This window comes from Myotis daubentonii, chromosome 5 (genome assembly GCF_963259705.1).
Source record: "Myotis daubentonii chromosome 5, mMyoDau2.1, whole genome shotgun sequence".
NCBI lineage: Eukaryota > Metazoa > Chordata > Mammalia > Chiroptera > Vespertilionidae > Myotis > Myotis daubentonii.
In genome coordinates, this window is record NC_081844.1 from 46,895,521 (window position 1) to 46,915,237 (window position 19,717).

The 19,717-nt window shown below is 37.2% G+C and overlaps 1 protein-coding gene across 4 annotated transcripts in view; it reads right to left on the reverse strand.

Annotated features, from left to right (window-relative positions):
- Positions 1-1,092: 1,092 nt before the first annotated feature.
- The window catches only part of GASK1B (golgi associated kinase 1B), a 49,480-nt gene continuing 30,855 nt past the window's right edge, over positions 1,093-19,717 (reverse strand). For all 4 annotated transcript variants that reach the window (XM_059697710.1, XM_059697711.1, XM_059697713.1 and 1 more), the window contains exons 4-5: positions 7,999-8,225; positions 1,093-3,986 (exon numbers count right to left, since the gene is read on the reverse strand). In XM_059697710.1, the coding sequence (XP_059553693.1) occupies positions 3,779-3,986; positions 7,999-8,225 (435 nt within the window). In that variant the 3' untranslated portion in view covers positions 1,093-3,778. The remainder of the gene's footprint in view (positions 3,987-7,998; positions 8,226-19,717) is intronic.

The window sequence follows — 19,717 nt, forward strand, 5'->3', positions numbered from 1 at the left end:
CTAGGCATCTGTAAAATGAGCATATGTCAAAGATTTTATTTAAACAATTCATTAAAGAGGGAATCACTAAAGTGGTAAAATCATTTCAAAGAGTATGTCAAAAGCTAATATTTATACTCAATGTTAGGATAAGATTGCTTCACTAGTTATACAACCAGTTAATGTACAACAGGGTAATAAACTATAAAATCATTAGGGTTATCTTTTTCACCAGACAGAAATTATATATATATATATATATATCTATAGTGTAAAAATCTACAAGTTAAACTCTGCCCTACAACATGGTTAAATAGTCCATCCAAAAAAAAAAAAAAAAAGTCAACCACAATACTGTACTGAAAAAAACCCCTCAAGAATCTCTTCTGGCTGTTGCCAAGTGTCGGATAACTTTTCTGACAAGTGGAATTATTTTTCATGAATAATAAATAGTTCTTAGTTCTTGGTAATACCATTTAGTTTTTAGAGAAAAGTCTTGCTCATCTTTATTTGATCCACATCCAATTTCCAAAACATATTTCAGGGTAATGCCCTACACTTGCCTCACTTTGTTCTGTGCTGGGATAAGTGTTAGAATATCCTAAGACATTTTTTTAGATAACTCTACATCTAGGATATTTTATTCATTAGCTATAATGTAAGATATATTTAAAGGCACAGTGGAAAAAACAAGCAATTACACAAATTTAGAGATTATAAATATTTTGAGCATAAGTGTAAGACCTTTTATATTTTGAGAAGTTCCACAGGTACCTACCTAATATACTTAACAAATATGTATGCTCTAAAGGAACCTGTGAACATAATTGTAAGACTCATCCAAAGCAAAGAAAGCCAAAAATTATTCTCTTATAGTTTATGATATCTGTCACCTAATTTGCATACTACCTAAAACAATGCTTTATGTACACCAAGAGAAAGTATACCACCACTAATAATAATATCAAATATATGTCTACACAAATACAATTCAATAAAATTCTTGACTATTTAATTGTTTCTTTTACCATGCATAAAGGTAGCAAATATTTACCTATACTTAACTTCTAAAAAGTACCCATCTACAAAAGAAAATGAACTCATCCACAAAAGGAAAAGGATGCATTTTTAATTTCTAATATTTTATTACAGATTTTTAAGACAACTGTTATTTTCAGATCATCAACTTAAAGAAAACAAATCACTCAAGAAGAGCTTTTGTATGTCTGCCAAGGTAAATTGTTCTATTTTAAATTTATCAAGTTATAAATAAACCACATAATGCGCTTATGAGAACCAAACCACAGCATAATCTGAGTATATTTGAAAGGCACAGAGTTCATTTCATTGTTTCAGTAAGAGACATGAAGAGCATTACTTATTGGAATTAAAAGCCTAGCCTTCCGTTATCTATTATTCAAAAATAATACAGCATGAATTATTCACTGATTATAAGACAAAATACATTGTTAAAAAAGCAAAGGTGACTACAACTAACATGTGTCCCTAGACTTTTTGTTTAATATTAAGCATCTCAGAATAAATGAAGGCATAATAAACAAAGCCAGACCCATATATGAGAGGACCAAGCTGCCCAAAAGCGGTAGCTTGAGACACAAAATTAAAGTTCACTTCTAAGAAGCCTAGAATTCTCACCACCTATATCACAACTTTATATTTCATAAAAAGCATATTAAGATGCAAATATGCCACTTTGATAAGACAAGGTATAAGGCAACGTGACAGAGTTATTTCAAGTCAGTGGCTCAGAGTAGAACCTAGGTCCTCAAACTTTTGTTTGGTCAATTTTTCATTAATATAATGATTAATTAGAAGAAGAAAAAAGCAATCTTAAAAAGGCCAAATAGCCCTAGCTGGCCTAGCTGGATAGAGCGTAGGCCTTTGGACTAAAGGGTCCCAGGTTCGATTCTGGTCAAGGGCACATGCCCAGGTTGTGGGCTCGATCCCAGTGGGGGCATGCAGGAGGCAGCTGATCAATGATTCTCTATAATCATGGATATTTCTATCTCACTCTCACCCTCCCTTCCTTTCTGAAATCAATAAAAATGTATATTTTTAAGAAGGTCAAAAATAAAAGGCCAAATATAACAGGTAAACGTGGAGACTCAGCAGAGCCAAAGAGCACTCTGAATACGTGAGACCAGAGGAAGACACTGAAGGCTGTACAGGGAAAATCACACAGGATAATGGTCTGAAGACAATTCGCCAAAGGGAAGCCCAGCAAGTAAGGGTGCTAAATAGCAGTGCTTGAATATGAGCCTAAAACAGCTATAATTAGATGCTAAAACGATTCCTTTCTCCTTGGTCTATCTTCTCCTGTACTTAACATGTTATTTTTAACATTTTGACCCTATCCTTTTGTATGAATTAGAATCTATAGCTATGCTCTCATTGTTATTAAAAGCATTCTTAAACTTACTATTATTTAAAACATTCTTAAACTGTATTTTAAAACTTTCAGGGAAAGGAAAAGTCAGTATATCAGCTTTTAAATAAGGGTGGGGTATATGGGATGGGAGGGCAATGATGATTTGTTCAAGGTCTGAAACCTCTATATAAACATTTGTCATACATAACAACATGGGTATCTTCCAAGGATATAAGGACCCAATACATGAACAATACATGCCACACCCTCCCACTAATTAAACAGTTGGTAGAGAGAGTTTGGGGAGAATTCTTTAAGGCTTAATAATATCCAAATATGCTGTTTTAGTTCTAGTCATGTGCTTTCCATGAGGACAAATTACCAGAATCCAGTTTTAATTTATTTAGTTCATATTTCTTATGTCAGAATAAGCCAAACAATATATTTAAACATTGTCAACATCTGATCCTATTACCAATATCTAGGCAATATCAATCAAATCAGCTTAAATGTAATTACACCGAACAAATTTGAAGAAATCTATTCTTTATGAAATATACAGAGATTATATATAACCCCTGTAGAAATGACAGGTTTTTTAAAATAACATCTTTTAAAAAAGGGGGGGTACTCCATAAGTACAGTTTCAAGTAGATAACTTCAAATCTTAAAATTATTTAGTTTTTAAGCCACTAGACGTAAATTGGACCAAAATTGAGAGGGCAAAACTACCTAACATATAAATTGTCAGATTTGGACGGCTTCTACACTGACGACAAAAATTTCTAAAAGGGAATGGAAAATGTGATTCTTGCTGCTCAGAATCACAGAAACAGCTAGTTATTTATAGATACAATAGAATATAAACTGGTAGTTTTGCAAACAGCTCACCATTTCTATTTAGAATTATTGTAGGCACTGATATATTTGTAGGTCATGTGCCTCGGTTTTCCAGTTTAGAGGTGCCGCTGGGTAAGTGCAGGGGCTTCTGTTTTAGCAATCAGCAACAGAAATATTCAAGATTCATTCCCATTAATATTTGGTCAGACCAGTGAAAATGGCATAAAATATTTCTTAAAGGAGTCAGTTTATGCTGTTCTATTCAACAATATGACAAATGTCTTAACAAAACTTGCTGTTATAATAATTGCAACCATTTTGTAATCAGATGTTGAGACTCACATGACGATGGTAGTGAAAATATAAGCAATATTTTTAAGGAGAATATTTTTTAAAGCTTTATAAGTCTGCTTACGGCATGCAGGCCCATCATATATACTTGGTTAAATTCATTTATTTTATGTATTTAAATACTCTATCTCATTCCTAAAAGGAGTTGAAGTTTGTGTACTTGATTTAGAAACAAAAATGCATAAATGTATCTAGTCCTCTAGCCAGAAGACCCTTTTGTTATTCATTCATAGGCAATACTTTGGCCCCATGTGCATTGATGTAGGTGAGAAGGATTCTGGCTCTTTGTTCTATTACATCAATAAGCTTTTCAATTCCTTGTCTACCTCCTTGACTCTCCCAATAAACTTTATCAAGAAACAGAGATTGAAGGAGTTTCTGCCGTAAGTGCTGGCTCTTCAAAACAGACACTGCAGATTCAGGAAACCTGAAAATACAAAATCATATTTCATTCTTAGTGATTATTTGGAAATATCAGACATTGCCCAACTGCTCTGTCTTTCATCAATCTGGCATAAAACACACTATCAAATAGTACCTTGAGAATCAAAACGTTTTTTATCACTGTCAAGAAAATACTTATCTTAATAATAATATATTAGAACAATATGTTTCAAGAGAAATGAATTATCTATAGCAACGAGAAGTTGACATACCAGCATTTGACTTAAGGTAATTATGTAGTCAACAAGAGGCACAGAATTAAAAAGGTCTCTGTTAGCCTAGCAAAAATACTTTTCTCAATCCTAAACTCCATTTCACCCATGGAAACCACTTGTATCTGTCAAATATAATAGCATTCTCATAAATGTCAATTTGTGGTTTTATGCAAGTAAATATGAGAAGCAAAATGCTGAGAAATTCAGTAAAGTTCTCTTTCCTGAGTAGAAGTTGCACGACTGAATTTAAGGTAAAAAAAAATCCAAAATATATGTAGGAAGAAGAGAAATAATCATTCCAAAATGCCCAATTAAATAAACAAGTGTCCTTGATTCAGGTTAGACTTCAGGAATTCTGAGGATCTGGGAGCATTTTATGAAACTGGAATACTAAATTGTTTTCAAATAAACATAGTGAAACTCAAGGTTTAGAGCCAGGGCATTCCACAATGAACCATCTCTCTGGAAACCTTAGAAGGGTCCTTATTGAATTGTCTTATCAGAGTGCTTTCTGCTCTTCATTCAGAAAGTATAAAGCCAAGGGTCTAAGGCATCCATTATCTGAAGAACTACATAAAATTTCTAGTTCAAAATTACAAGTAATGTTCGCTGAATCAAAATTATAAGTAACCAGAGGCCCAGTGCATGGATTCGTGCACTGGTGGGGTCTCTCAGCCTGGCCTGCACCTTCTAGCAATCCAGGACCCCTCAGGGGATGTTGGAAACCAGCAGTCTGACATCCCCTGAGGGATGTAGTAGTGTGTGAAGCGGCAGGTGGCAGGCAGCCGACGCTCCCGCTCATCCAGGCCCTGCTGCACCTGCTGCCTCCATTGCTCAGTAGCACTGCTGCGGAGGTCGGAGGGGGGAAAGACTCATGCTGCCACAGCTGCATTCGCCATCCCTAAGCCCGCCGGCTGGTGCCCGTTGGTCATCTGAGTTGGTGCTCCCACTGTGGAAGCACACTGACCACCAGGGGGCAGCTCCTGCAGTAAGCGTCTGCCCCCTGGTGGTCAGTGCACGTCATAGCTACCGGCTGGTCATCTGAACATCTAGTCGTCTGGTTGACGGGTCTCTTAGGCTTCTTATATATATAGATGTTTGGCTCCCTGAAGACATGCACAATGTAATTTAGTGACCATACTGTTAATTAAGCAATTATGCTCTATGAAGTATTAACAATCCATGATTTAGAAATTTTATGGCCCTTGAACTAATTTAGCTGTGGCAGAATGTGTAAGATAAAACTGTTAAAAAAAATCACGATTCTTTTCGGTGATGAATTCTTTTTGTCAAGAAAATTTTTTTAAAAGTACCTGTCTTTGCATTACAATAATTAATAAGAATATTCTATATATAAATCTGGGTTAGAAAAGTCTCATTTTTTGCTTTTCAAAGTGTGAATTACATATGATCAGTTTGGCCTCTCCGTCTTTTATGAAAATGCTGATGCGAGCACAGTAAAAACGTTGGGACTTAATAGTAATTTTTAAATAAACTTAGCTGTTCCAGTGGCCGGGGAGAGGTTAATGGGGGGAAAAGGAGACATATATAATACTTTAAACAATAAAGAATTTAAATTTTAAAAAGTAACTGTTCCTTAAAAACTAAAACAAGAACATATACTTGTTTGAAGAGCACAAATTGCCAGAAGTTTCAGGACTTCTAAGCACCTTTACCAAATGTCAGTGGAGCAAGTTGAGGATGGCACTCAGGGGGCATGAATGCAAGGGATTCCGGTGCTCCTGCCCTTCAGATGCTGCAGAAAGAGCAAAGGCCACAGAGCCGGATGTACTTAAGGAGTCTGAGTAATTGGGGACTTAAATAATGCTGGTAAGATGCTCTGAGCTCCCGGAAGACATGCACTATGTAATTTAGTGGCCACAGTATTAATTAAGCACTTTTGCTCTAGGAAGTATTAATAATCCATGATTTAGAAATTCTAAGGCCCTTCAACTAATTTTAGCTGTGGCAGAATGTGTAAGATAATATTGTTAAAAAATCATGGCTCTTTTCAGTGACTAAACTTTTTGTAAAGGAAAATTTTAAAAAAATCTGTCTTTGCATTACATTAACTAATAGGAATATTCTATGCATAAATCTGGGTTAGCAAAGTCTTCATTTTTGCTTTTCAATGTGTGAATTACATATTCTAAGAAGATTTAACTTTGAGCTCATTGCTCTTCATCATACTGTATTTAAAATTCAATCTTCTTTGAACATATAAATAAAACAGTATTCATACATATATGAATGGATGGCCTGTATTCTCTGTGCACTCTTAATTCTAAGAGAAAATTTAGGGTTAGGGATTTAAGAAAACCCATAATATCAACTCAGTAATTGATGCCTTAGGTTTGTAAATTTTCTACACATGAAATGTCCTTAGTTTATACACTTAAAGAGAGAATATGCCATATATTCAATCTTCAACCCACAAAGAGATGTGAACACAGGTATTAACAGGGCAAGACATGGTAAAAACTCATGAAATTCGGGTTCATGAAACTCTCACAGCAAAAGTAAGTACTGTCTCTAGTGTTACAAATAATTATTGCCCTAACCGGTTTGGCTCAGTGAATAGAGCATCGGCCTGCTGACTGAAAGGCCCCAGGTTCAATTCCGGTCAAGGGTATGTACCGTGGTTGCAGGCACATCCCCAGTAGGAGGTGTGCAGGAGGCAGCTGATCGATGTTTCTCTCTCATCGATGTTTCTAACTCTGTATCCCTCTCCCGTCCTCTCTGTAAAAAATCAATAAAATATATTTTTTAAAAAATACACAAATTAACATAAATTGTCAATGCTAGGATGAACTGCTGAAATATGCTTCAAAGTATTATTTACAAAAGTAAGATCAACAGCATGTACATAAGTTATTGCAGAAAATTATTGAACTTGGATTTGGAAGACCTGGGTTCTACCCTCAATTTTAGACTTGCTCATGTATTTCCCAGCAGTCACTTAACTTCACATAGCTGTTTAACTATTTTATTAATACATTCCCTTTGTTTTCAATTCTCAAACATACCCCAATTTCTTAGTCACCCTAGTTTCTGACTAAGGTGGGAAGACAATGAAGAGTGGCTACAGGTGGAGCCTGAAATCTAGCCTCAATCTCCATAGTGGGTTGAATAGCTCAGACTCTACAGCAGGGCTTTGCCACTATTAAGTGTCTTGGTTTCCTTTATTTCCAATTAGAGGTAGGTTCAAGGTGCCATTTTCCATAATCTCTGTCTACTAGAAAGGTTTGCAAATGCTCAAAAACCCTCCTACCTCATTCAATAGCTGCTGTCCTTTGATACTGTGTTTTACTGGGCAGACTGGCTCTGACTTTTTGCCATGTTCATAAAAGTCACTTGAGTTTATTATGCCTTTGGACATCCTGCCATGTCAATATCCAAATGTCAGCTCCCCTGCTCCAGGGCCTAATAACGGAGCCTCTGCCACCTGCTTATCCCTGTCCTGCCAGGTCCTATTTGAGAGATTCCTGCATGCTCCCAACCTAATCCACATGGATGTTCACAGTGAGGGCCAAGCAACATGATGGATGTGAAAGGTGGCGGGAGCTTTGTAGATTGTATTGGTCGGTGACAGTGACACCCTGGCTGCACTCTTGTTCTGTTCCACTGGGTTTGTTTCCCTTTCCTGGGCCGCTATTTCCAGATCCCACAACCACAATTCATTTCAAGGGCTACAATCGGTCAGACATAAGGATGCAAGGTTTCTCCAAATCTTACTACTTACTTAATATAAATCTGATGTTACGACATTATAAAACTTACTCTTTGATGCCTTTTAACAATTTGAAGTTTAGGTTATCTTCACTTCTGTCAAAGAAACCCTTGTTGTCTAGAAAGACCAAATGCCTTGGGTCATGCTTTCGCTGGATAATGTGTGCGAGAGCCACAGAATCTTGGCTGTCACATTTTGGCCTCAGACCACTCTGTACACAGGTATCTTCCTTTCGAGGTTTGAATCCACAGCAATTTGTGTCTAGGCGATTATAAATCTGAAAATGGAAAGCGAAAACAAAATCCAAGATTCTGAGTAAAAACAAAACTTGGGAAAGTTAGCTGATTTCCAAAGAACTGGTGCTTTCTAAACAGCCGGCCTGCCAGAATCTAACAGAGCCAGGCTCATTTAATTAAAGACAACTGTCAGACTAAGCCCAGGGTTCATATCCCTCTGACTCAGCCGTGGTCATAAGCATTTCCAGCTTCTGCTAACAACTCCATAGGCAGATCATCCAAGTTAGGCGTCTCCACCCTTCACATTCAAAGTTCCCACTGACATCACATGTCGATGCACAGCCAGAAGAACCTCTAACTCTATTCACGACAGAACATAGAAACTGCTGTGCTTTGAAATATTCTGGAGACTACATCTTGTTTTCTCCCTCAGGCTGGGTTATAGAAAACCTAAGTCATCTCAGTGACTCTAAAAGTTTACTGCACCCCCGAACCTCTCTGGGCTTCAGTATTACTTAGCTAACTTGAAATAACATAGGACAAATCTATTGAAAAGATGTGGCATCCCATAATGATAACTAAAAACGCTACACAATTGGACTCTAAATATGTGAACAGAATGGACAAAATTATTGGACCTATTGGGGTTTTATTATGGAGAATAGAGCCACTGCCATATAGAAGAAGGTAAATAGAGATATTGATTAGAAAAGGGAGAGTTGTGTAATTTCTATTTCTTTGGAACAAGGAAGGGAATAATATTTATTAATCAGGATAAATTAAAGCCTGGGATCAGGAATTAGATAAAGTCAATCTCTGCTCCCACACTTGTTAGCTCTGCGGTCTTGAGCCTCAGATGGGTTAAATAATCTAATCTGGATAAAATATGAGTTAGTAGCAAAGTTAAGATTTAGACACAGTTGTGTTTGTCTCCAAAATTCCATGATTTTTCTCCAGTATGTCATACTGAATAGTCTAAGGCTAGTCAAAGACTGTTCATATACTCATGATTCAAAAGACGGCTAGAGACAGACTGTCACTTTTATTCTTTTTGGCATTAAGTTCCCATCCTTTCTCTCCTGTGTTTTTGCATTTCCTGTAAGGCTGGCCACTTTAGGAGGCCAGTTGCTGAGAAATGAATGCAGCAAGATTAGTACTAAAATTTAGCCTACTTTGAAGTGATCATTTGTGCATTCATCCAACAAAAGTTTATTAAATATCTTCTACCATCAGTAGGCTAAGCACCAAGGCAAATGCTGGCCATGGCCAGCACCTCCCACCACCACTGCTTCCAAAGGAAAATGGTCATTTACTTTTGCCTCACTACCACAGCAAACGTTAGGAACTGGGCAAATGGCCTCCCTCTCTGTTTTCTGTGTGTAAGTGGGCTTTGTATCAAATAACATACTTTCAGAAGCAGACATGAGAGAAGTCAGCCTAACAAAATTTTCTATGAAGTTTATATCAAACCAGTCACATGGGGTAAGGATGGTCAGTGAGCCACAACACATTTGGACCACTCAGAGGGCGCACTGCTGGTCTAGAAGCAATCTATCAGTGAGGGAGGCCTCTGTCAGGACTGGTTCCAGGCAGCTGATCCATTGGGGCCATGGTCTAACCTATGGTTTATCCGAAAGGTCACAAGCCTGACTCTGAACAGGAAGTTCCCACTGGTTAAAGCACATTTGTTTGACATGAAGATAGGAGAGTTTCCCAGCCATGCAAATCACTGAAAGTTAAAAGAAAAAAGCATAAACTAGAAACCGTTAGAACTTATTGAGCCCTTTCTACTCCATTTCATTCATTTTATGTAGTACCTTGACTGCCTTTGAATATAAGAAAAAACAAATGATACAAAGAGATTGAATTTTTGTTTTTTAATTCTTTATTGTTTAAAGTATTACAGATGTCTCCTTTTTTCCCCATTGACCTCTCCCCGCTGATTCCCCACCCCCCCCCCCAATACATGCCCTCACCCTCCTACTGTCTGTGCCCATGGGTTCTGCTTATATGCATGCATACAAGTCCTTAGGTTGATTTCTCATTTGAATGTAGATTAAGATCAGGGGGTCAGGGAGAACATGAAAAACAACTCTTCCAGAAGTTGCTTCTCATCCATTCTCTCTTTTTAAATATGCACTAGTTAATAATTCTCAAAGAATTTCTAGACCATTTTTCATCATTTTCATATGTTTATATCCAGTTATAATGACAATACTAAACTGGATTAGTGGGGGAAAATACTAAATCCTATTTAATTTTGACTGTCGCATCAGGGTCCATTATGTTGGATATACATGTTTAGAATTTAATCCTGAAGGACAAATCTACCAACCACTTCCTAAATACTGCTCTAAACCCTAAACTCATTTTCCATTATTAATTTCATAGTAGTGGGGAAAGGCCTGACGCATATATAGCCACAGTTCTGCTGCTTCTGCAATACAGCCATGCGAATCGCATACATTAATGTTAAATAATAAGCACATTAGTGTTTAGGCCCTAACTTTCAGCACTTCTGTAAACATTATACTTTTTATTTTTAAACTACATAAAAAGCATTAAAAATGAGAGGTGGAAAAGACCAACTTAAGTCATATTGTTGTTGCCTTCTCAACACCACGCTGTTTCCTGCAGGGCATTTTTAAAGTGCTTCATCTGATCTAATTTTGAATCACTCAACAATCTGTGACGATTTCGCCACTTCCCTGACAGACTGTTGTGCCATTTAAGTCTAACAAGACCTTGTAATTGAAAAAGGATGTGTGTGTTCAAATCACCTTCTCTTCCAGAAAATGTTTACCACTCCTTGAATCAGGTCTACCCATGTACTTGGTGGGTATGTTCAACATGTATTGACTGTGTGTGTGTGTGTGTGTGTGTGTGTGTGTGTGTGTGTGTGTGTGTTCACTTAGAAATATAGCATTGAATTCAAATCTGAGATTTACTTTGTTTTTCTCATCTTCCCACTACAGTGAATTATGTCTTTGTATTATTGCCCTTGTCTAGCAAGGACTTAAATAGCTCTTAAATCTTGTCCCCCAGCTCTTCTCAGTATTCTGTTTATAGTCTTCCTTTTGAATTCATATCAATATATCAAGAATAATTTGACCACAAAACCATAATCCACTCCCTAAAATTCAATGCCATTTTCCTTGGTATTTAATTTAGTTACATACTGGATATATTTCTGCTTTCTTTTAAGAGAGCTTAGCTAGTTTATAAAACATACTTTAGATAGCTATGAATCTATAATACACTTTTAATACACTTGTTTTAATCATACACTTTTAATACACTTTTGAACATATTAAAACAATCACTTCATTTACAGCATGATTAGCACTATAGTTCACATCTATGTGTCAATATTCTTAGATAATTATCCAACAAAGAAGATTATTTGAGGGTACATTTTCTCAGTGAAGTGATTGAGAATGTCAAGCATCATTATTGCAGTTTGTTCAAATTTACATCTTCTCACTCTTTAAGACAAGGAAAATCTTTTGCAAAATCGATCTGCTAAATCTGAAAATTGACTGCCAACCATCATTTTCCATAAAATTACTCCTTTAGGAAAATATATCTTTTCAATGTTTACCTAACTAAAATTATACTCAGAAAAATCCAGGTATGCCAGCCAAAGTTTTTGTTGCTGGGATATTTTTAGGTACATTGCCTTCTTCTAAAGTTTCTTTTTAAATTCCATTTTCCGTTGGTAGTGTTAGTTTTGCCTGCAGGGGAAAGTATCTTACCAGTGACTTATGTGATGCTCACAATATAACATAAACACGGATGCCTCTGCTGCACTGACCCGCTCTCCAAAGCCCCTTAGAAATCTACAGGCTTCCAATGACTTTCCACCCTTCTGCACACCACCCATTCTAGCTGTGTCTTCAAAGAGTGGGTCTATCAAAGCAGTTGTGGTACGGATCTTTGTACCGCATTCTGAATTAACACAGTACAAGACTGCCAACGAGGGTAGGAGGAACATGAAGGCAGGTAGTCAGAGCAAAGGTGAATAAGAGTGTTTCATAATACTCTTATCGTAAGTAAAAGCTATAGGTAAAAGCTGAAAAAGCTGATGTGTCTACAAGTTTCACTCTCATTTCCTCATGGATAGTTGGAAGAAAGGTAATAGGCAAGGTAGCAGGGCATCAGGTGAAAATGTTAAAAGAGTGAAAGCGGAAGGGAACCAAGGCCAAATGTAATTGGAAGCCGGACAGAGAGTTAAAGGAAGATGTCCTTCTTAATATAGATTATAAATTGCCTTTATCCAAATGTTTTTCCTAATTATTTGAGTTAAACTACATAATCCTGTGTATTTTTCTACCTCTGTTTTTCTACACTTCTTTAAGGGACTGCGTGACAGTGAGTGAGTGAGTGTGGAGGAGGGGTGTTTCCTGTTTGGTAAGTGAGTATCTTAGGATTCTCACCATCTCTGTTTGTTTTTGGCACTTAAAAACTGCATCTTCACAAAAAATGCATTTGTACAGAGAAAGTTTAAATTATCCAATAAAACATGTAATGAATGGAGTTTAGCAGTTCACCATAGCAACTCATCCAATGCCTGTTACACAGTAGGCACTTGATAAATGTTTATTATTGAAAGAACCCTGCTGAACGCTTATATTCACTTTGTATTTGGCTCTTTACAAAGCTCCTCCAAAACAGTCTTCTACTGGAAATAATCAAATAAACTGAGTAATGTTGACATGGGTTTTTTTTTAAAGTAGCATCTAGTGCAGTGGTTCTCAACCTTGGCTGAACATTAGAATGACCTGGGAATCTTTTTAAAATCCTGATTTCTGGGCCTCATCCTCCCGAAATGCTGTGTCTTTGTTACTAACGTTATAGCCTTACCCCATAACAAAGAAACAGAATTTCTGGAGGATGAGGCCCAAAAATCAGGATTTTAAAAAGATTCCCAGGTGATTCTAATGTGCAACAAAGGTTGAGAACCACTGATGTAGTGAATGGAGTTGGAAAAAAATAGAAAGGGGGCAAACAATGTAAGATCCTGTGCTTGTCATTTGCTCTTGGCTGGCTTCTTTATGTGGTTTCATTTCAGTATCCATGAATCATGAACTCATATTCCACAGACAGTCCACCAGAATACCTTGCATGTAATAAGCATTTGATAAATACACAATAAGCAGATATGTCAGAAATAACAATAAGACTCTATATATATAAAAGGCTAATATGCTAAGTGCCTGTCTGTCCCACCAGTCGCTATGACATGCACTGACCACCAGGGGACAGACGCTCAATGCAGGAGCTGCTGTGACACGCACTAGCCATTTACAGAGAAACGGCACCATGGACCTTTTGCCCACAAAGCAACACTTGGCTTCCCCCAAGTGGGACACAGGCCCTGCCACCACCCCAGAGTGACAGCCCATCAAACTGTAGCCAATGCTACCAAAACCCCATGGCACAAAATGTGGCCCACAGCCCAGCCTGGAAACGGTAGCTGTGGGCGCCAGGTAGCAACGCCTGGCTTCCTCTCCCTAGAGACTAGCCTCCTTGCAGTTTCTTCAGCCCAGGAACATGACTTGCTTTATAGCCAGGTGGAAACATTTTACAATTTAACCAAATGTCTGTGAAGCATTTTCCCGTGCCTCATCTCATTTGATCCTCACAGAAGTCCTGGAGTAGGTAGACAGGAAACTCAGTGGAATCCCATTTTCTTTTCATTAGCTGGGAAATGGAGATTTAAAAAGCTTAGAAACGTGGCCAGACAGAAAAGAAGTAAGAAATGGTGGACCTTGAAAATGACTTCAGGTTTCCTCACGGAGCAGAATATAGTCAAACACTGCTGCAGTTAAATATTTTACCCTTTGTTCTCCCTGCATGATCTACAAAAATAATCTGCTTCATGTTGATATTTACTGCTGTGTTTCTGACAATTACCTAAAAGAGAAGTTGGGGTGCTTCACTGGGCTGGGAAAAGTTTAGCTAAATCAGAAAGCAGGTCTAATTAAGCAAGTTTAATATATAGATATATGGGGCTAAGTTAACTTGTGCATGCATATAAAGCTCTTGCTAGTGCCAATCATATGCATGTGTTTTGATCTGTCATTGTTGATCGTGAATTTGGTTGACACTTCTATTATAGAGAAAGCGTGAGTAGCAATATTAAAATATTTCTTGTAATTAATCTCCTTTCAATGTGCACAAATTTGTGCACTGGGCCACTAGTTTCTCTATAATTACAATTCCTTCTGGAAATTTCTTTTGCAAACCAGTTATCTCATAGGATATCTCATTTATTTTTAGAAAACACATGGAGAAAAAAAGTTACATTTTCAGCAATTACCTTAAATCAAAAAAGACAAAAAGACAGTGAGAATCACTGCCATGCTTGGCACCACTCTAGATACAGAGAAACACAAAAACATATAGACTCATTTATTTATCGCTAATAACTCACAATGGAAAATTCTTCTACCTTAGTCTTAGTGTAAGCCAGTGAATGCTGCCTTATTATAAGTGGCACTGGAGCTGCATCCCTGTAGTCTAGGGAATGTGTGAAGGTAGAATAGGTCATAGAGAAGGGCAACTGTCAGACAAATCCCACAGTCTCCATGGGCCTTGTTAATGCACACCTAGGCTCTCACCTTGGGAGTTGTACACAACAAAAGTGTTCTCATCATCCTGCACCTGTATCACTTGGGAACTCGCATCTCATAAAAGAATAGATTTCATTTTTGTTCTGTGCTGCCATGGTAACAAGTTCCTGTTAAATTGTTATGCATGCAAATGTGACTAGCAGAGCAGTTGATGAACGATAAGAAAAGTAAAAATAGTTTACAATACATACATCTAACAGTGAGCATCGGCTTCCTTGGGCCTCTGCCTCTGTACATAATAGTTATTGCCCTACAGCACCAATACTCTAGAATTCCACTTCTAAAAATAACTTTCAGAGGGAAGGTGGGGGAGGGGGATGGGTAGAGATCAACCAAAGAAGTTGCATATATGCATAACCCATAACCCATGGGCACAGACAATAGGGTGATGAAGGCCTGGGGGAGGGGAGGCAGGGGGCTAGAAGAGGTCAATGGCGGGCGGGGGAAATGGGGATATATGTAATGCTTTCAACAATAAAGATGTTAAAAAAAGATAATGGCATGTTAAACCCAAAACGAGCAGAAGAAAGGAAAAATCTCAAGTACTTGATTATTTTGTTACATATCAGACACACAATTGTCACTGTACAAGGATGTAATTAGGCACAAATAAACCACTTGCCCCTTTCTTTAAAAAAAATAAAATAAAAATAACTATCAATGTGTACCAATTCCATGCAGAATATCTAGTTTCTTCCATATCACTGAATCATAAGTAAAAACATAACAGTATTTCTTTATGTATATGCAAAAACATTTTAACATCACAATGTATTGAAATCTACCTCTATAGATGCAGTGTTTAGCATTCATACATTGCACCTCTGAATAAGCATCAGAAGTCAAACATCATTCTGCCACAGAAAGATTCTTCAGTTGCCAGGCAAGTGGCAATCTATTTTTAGAGGAAGAAATTCACATTGTATAATTTGCACAAGCAGAGCTGCATGAAAACAGCCGCTGCCAAAAAGCATGCCCACCTTCCTACAAAGAGTTATAAAAAGCACTCAGGCTAAGAAAAACAATAATTTTTACATTTTATATAATTCTGATTTACAGAATGGATTTATATTAAGCAAATAAATTTAAAACAGGAATAAAATAATCTTAATATAAATAAAAATTTTAAATGCTTTCTTTCAATGAAATGAAACACCATTTGTAACAATTTAACATTAAATAGGGTTGTATATAAGCTTACATCCAAGGGAATGTTGTCATTGAAATCATTTCCCTTGCTTGAATTTATGGAATTAAGTTTTAGTATTTTTATAGAATTTCTATCAAATTTATCCCCCCCTATAATATAGTATTTTATTATAAGGAAATTGACAAAAATAAGTAAAGATAAACTAAATGATTATATTAAAACATTCTAAATATGGTGACAAAAATGCTTTGTTTGCTTGACCAGACTTCAGTTAGGCCCCTGAGCCTTCTCATAGATCGATCTGTAAGCTCCCTTATAAAAAGTAGAAACCCCATCCCTCATTCTCCTTCCCCATCACCTGTCCTTGATATCTGATCACTCCCAAATTCTAATCAAGTTCCTCATCGTCCCTCATCCTCTGACCCTGACCTGTCCTTAGCAAGAATCTTGTTATGCCAGTTTACTCAGACCTCCCCTTACCCTTCATGTTTCTTACTTCGTGATAATTTCCATCTGCTGACTCCCTACTCTGCCCGTTGGCTATAAATTCCCACTTGCACATGCTGTATACAGGATTGAGCCAATCTCTCTCACCCACTACAAAATCCCACTGCAATCTAGCCGGTGTGGCTCAGTGGCTGAGTTTCAACCTATGAACCAGGAGGTCACAGTTCGATTCTGGTCAGGGCACATGCCCGGGGTTTTGGGCTCTATCCCCAGTAGAGGGTGTACAGGAGGCAGCCAATCTATGATTCTCTCTCATCATTGATGTTGCTATCTCGCTCTCCCTCAACCTTCCTATCTCAGAAATCAATAAAAACAATTTTTTTTTTCAATCTCACTGCAGTGGTCCCTATACCTACCTCAATGGTCCTAAATAAAGTCTGCCTTACCATCTTCAATAAATGTCATTCAATTATTTTTCTTTAACAATAATTAACACAACCTAATGTAACATATCCAAAAGCTATTTAAACTCATATTTTTAAAGGAAATCAGTTCTCTTTATAAAAATTTAATTAATTCTACCATGCAATTTGCTTGTTATTTAAAAATAAATACTGCTTGAGAGTAGAATGGTGGTTGCCTGAGGAGTAGGAGAAATGGGGCAATATTCATGAAAGGGTAGAAACTTCCAGTTACAAGATGATAAGTTCTGAGACTCAGGCTATAGTTAATAATACTGCACTGTATATTTAAAATTTACTAACAGAGTAGGTCTTAAGTGTGTGGGCACACACACACACACACACAAAGTAACTATATGAGGTGATGTGCTAATTAGCTTGATTGTGGTAAATATTTCACAAGGTATCTACTCCATTGAACAAAGTGAACCATAAATCTTTTTAAAATAATTACATACAAAAATATATTGAGCCAGATGAATATCGCCTGAGCTCTCGGGTGGCCCAATGGAAATACTATAGGGTTAACTTTCCCATGGTTTTCTTATTTGCTTCCTGGCAGATTTATCTAGAAGGCCAAATCGTAGGCCTCCTGTTTGAATCTCAGTCCAACCTCAGTCAACCTCAGTCAAGGTTAGTTTCAAATTATCTATGGTTCAATGGCATAGAATTAACAGGAAAGCCAATCCCCAAAACTAGCTCAATGCATTAAACAATTTTTTAATATCTAAAGATTATTTATGGAGTCACACAGCCTTCCTCAAATATCTGATCTTTCCAGGCTAGCTATGTATACAATAAAATTTAGGGTTGAAGCATACTAAATATGATTGATGTCAGCACAGGATAAAAATTCCATGGCAAGGACTGAAATAAGCAAAAATGGCATAGAATTAAATAACATATGCTGCACTTTTGATTAATAATTAAATGAGAATTGACCTAGAATGTTCAGTTGGTTGTCCCTTGACAATATGAGGTTTATTTGACCAGACATTTTCCCCTCCGATTCAGGCTGATACAATACCTATTGTCAACCAATTTCCTGGCCAATGTTTTATGCTAATGAGGCCTTAGCATTATCAATGCCAGAATAAATGGGAATAAATGCTAGACAGTAAGTATAAAGAATATACAGGGTGGAGCAATAGTAGGGTTACAGTAATGAGTATGCAAAACACAAGAGTTTATTCTTGTTATTATTTATTAATTACTGTATTACTTTCCACGCAAACAACGACAAAACTACTTTTGCCCCACCCTGTATAAAATTCTAAAGGCTTTTGAGTTGGAAGCAGACATCTGAGGAATCTATATGCCATCCTGAAAAGTCACAGACACACGAAAGGAGAATGTTTTGCAAATGTCCTAAGACAGTCTTAAATTATTGAGAGGGGCATCATAAAACCACCGTCTGGCTAGAACCTGTCCCTCTCTATTTGTTAAAATATGAGTCATTGTTAAAAATAAGAGACAAAATACAAGACGAATATCAAATAATATCACTTATAAGTTGCATATGCAACCGATTTCCTTAAAATGATGAACAAAATAGGTCCAGAGACATGGAGGCATGGACAGACTAACAAATCTCAGAGAGGAAGTGGGGGTAGACAGAAAGAGATTAACCAAAGAACCATATATGCATAACCAATGAACATAAACAATAGTGTGGTGAATGCCTAGGGTGGAGAAGGGGCTAGGAGGAGGGAGGTAAAGAAGGGGGAAATTAAAGGATATCTATAATACTATCAACAATAAAATAATTTCTTTAAAAACAGGAGAAACAAATTACATGAAAATGTTATGTGATAAACTGCATTTAGAATATGTATGTTTTTTAAAAAGCACAAACATCCACTTATTATGCGTGTAAAATGATTTTTAAATTGGCTGAGAAGATGCATACTAATCTCATGCGAGTGATAGCCTCTGGGGAGAAAATGCAGGAGGAGCACATGAAGAGAGGGTCAAAGGGGACTTTAACTTATTTTTAATGTATTTATATCTTTAAAGTAAATACTGAAAGCAAATATGCAAAAGAAATAATGACAGGACAATTCTAGAATGTGGAAACACGATATTTGTTATGTTAGTTTTTGTTCTTTGGGATTTTATTTCTAACATCTCCATGAAGGGTATGAAAACCTTGAGGAACAGAATCTGAGAATAAAATCCCAACTAGCTACCCAAATCCTGTAGGCCAAGAACCCTGCAGTTAACAAATACCTCCTCCATCCAGCTATGCAAAAATGACTGCCACTCACCTCAACTTGACTTAAATGGCAATGCCATGGAAACTGCCTTGCATGATCTCATGTTTTCCTACAGCACGAAATGCTACAATGAGCAGCTCTGCAACACAGAAAATTCAAAAAAGACCTACATGATCACTACCACTAAAGGCCGGCAGTATGTGAGGATGTAAAAAAATCATAGGTATGTATACACATAAATACAATGAACTCAAATTCTTATACATGGGGTGGCTCTAATGATAACTGGCTGATCTATTGAGCACTTGCTATCTGTCAGTGCCTTAGTCCTTTGGCTCCTCTAACAAAATGCCGCTCACTGAGTAGCTTATACACAACAAACATATATGCCTCACAGTTCTGGAGGCTTGAAGTCTGAGATCAGGGAGCCAGCGTAGGCTGGTTCTGGTGATTCTCTCTTCTGGGTTGTGGGCTTCCCACTGTGTCCTCACATGGGGACGAGACTAGGGGGTTTTGTTGGGCCACTTTCATAAAGGCGCTAAGCCCTCTCCTGAGGGCTCTGTCCACATGACCTAATCAACTTAGGGGATGAGGTGACAAATTCACTTCTAGACATCAAGTTTG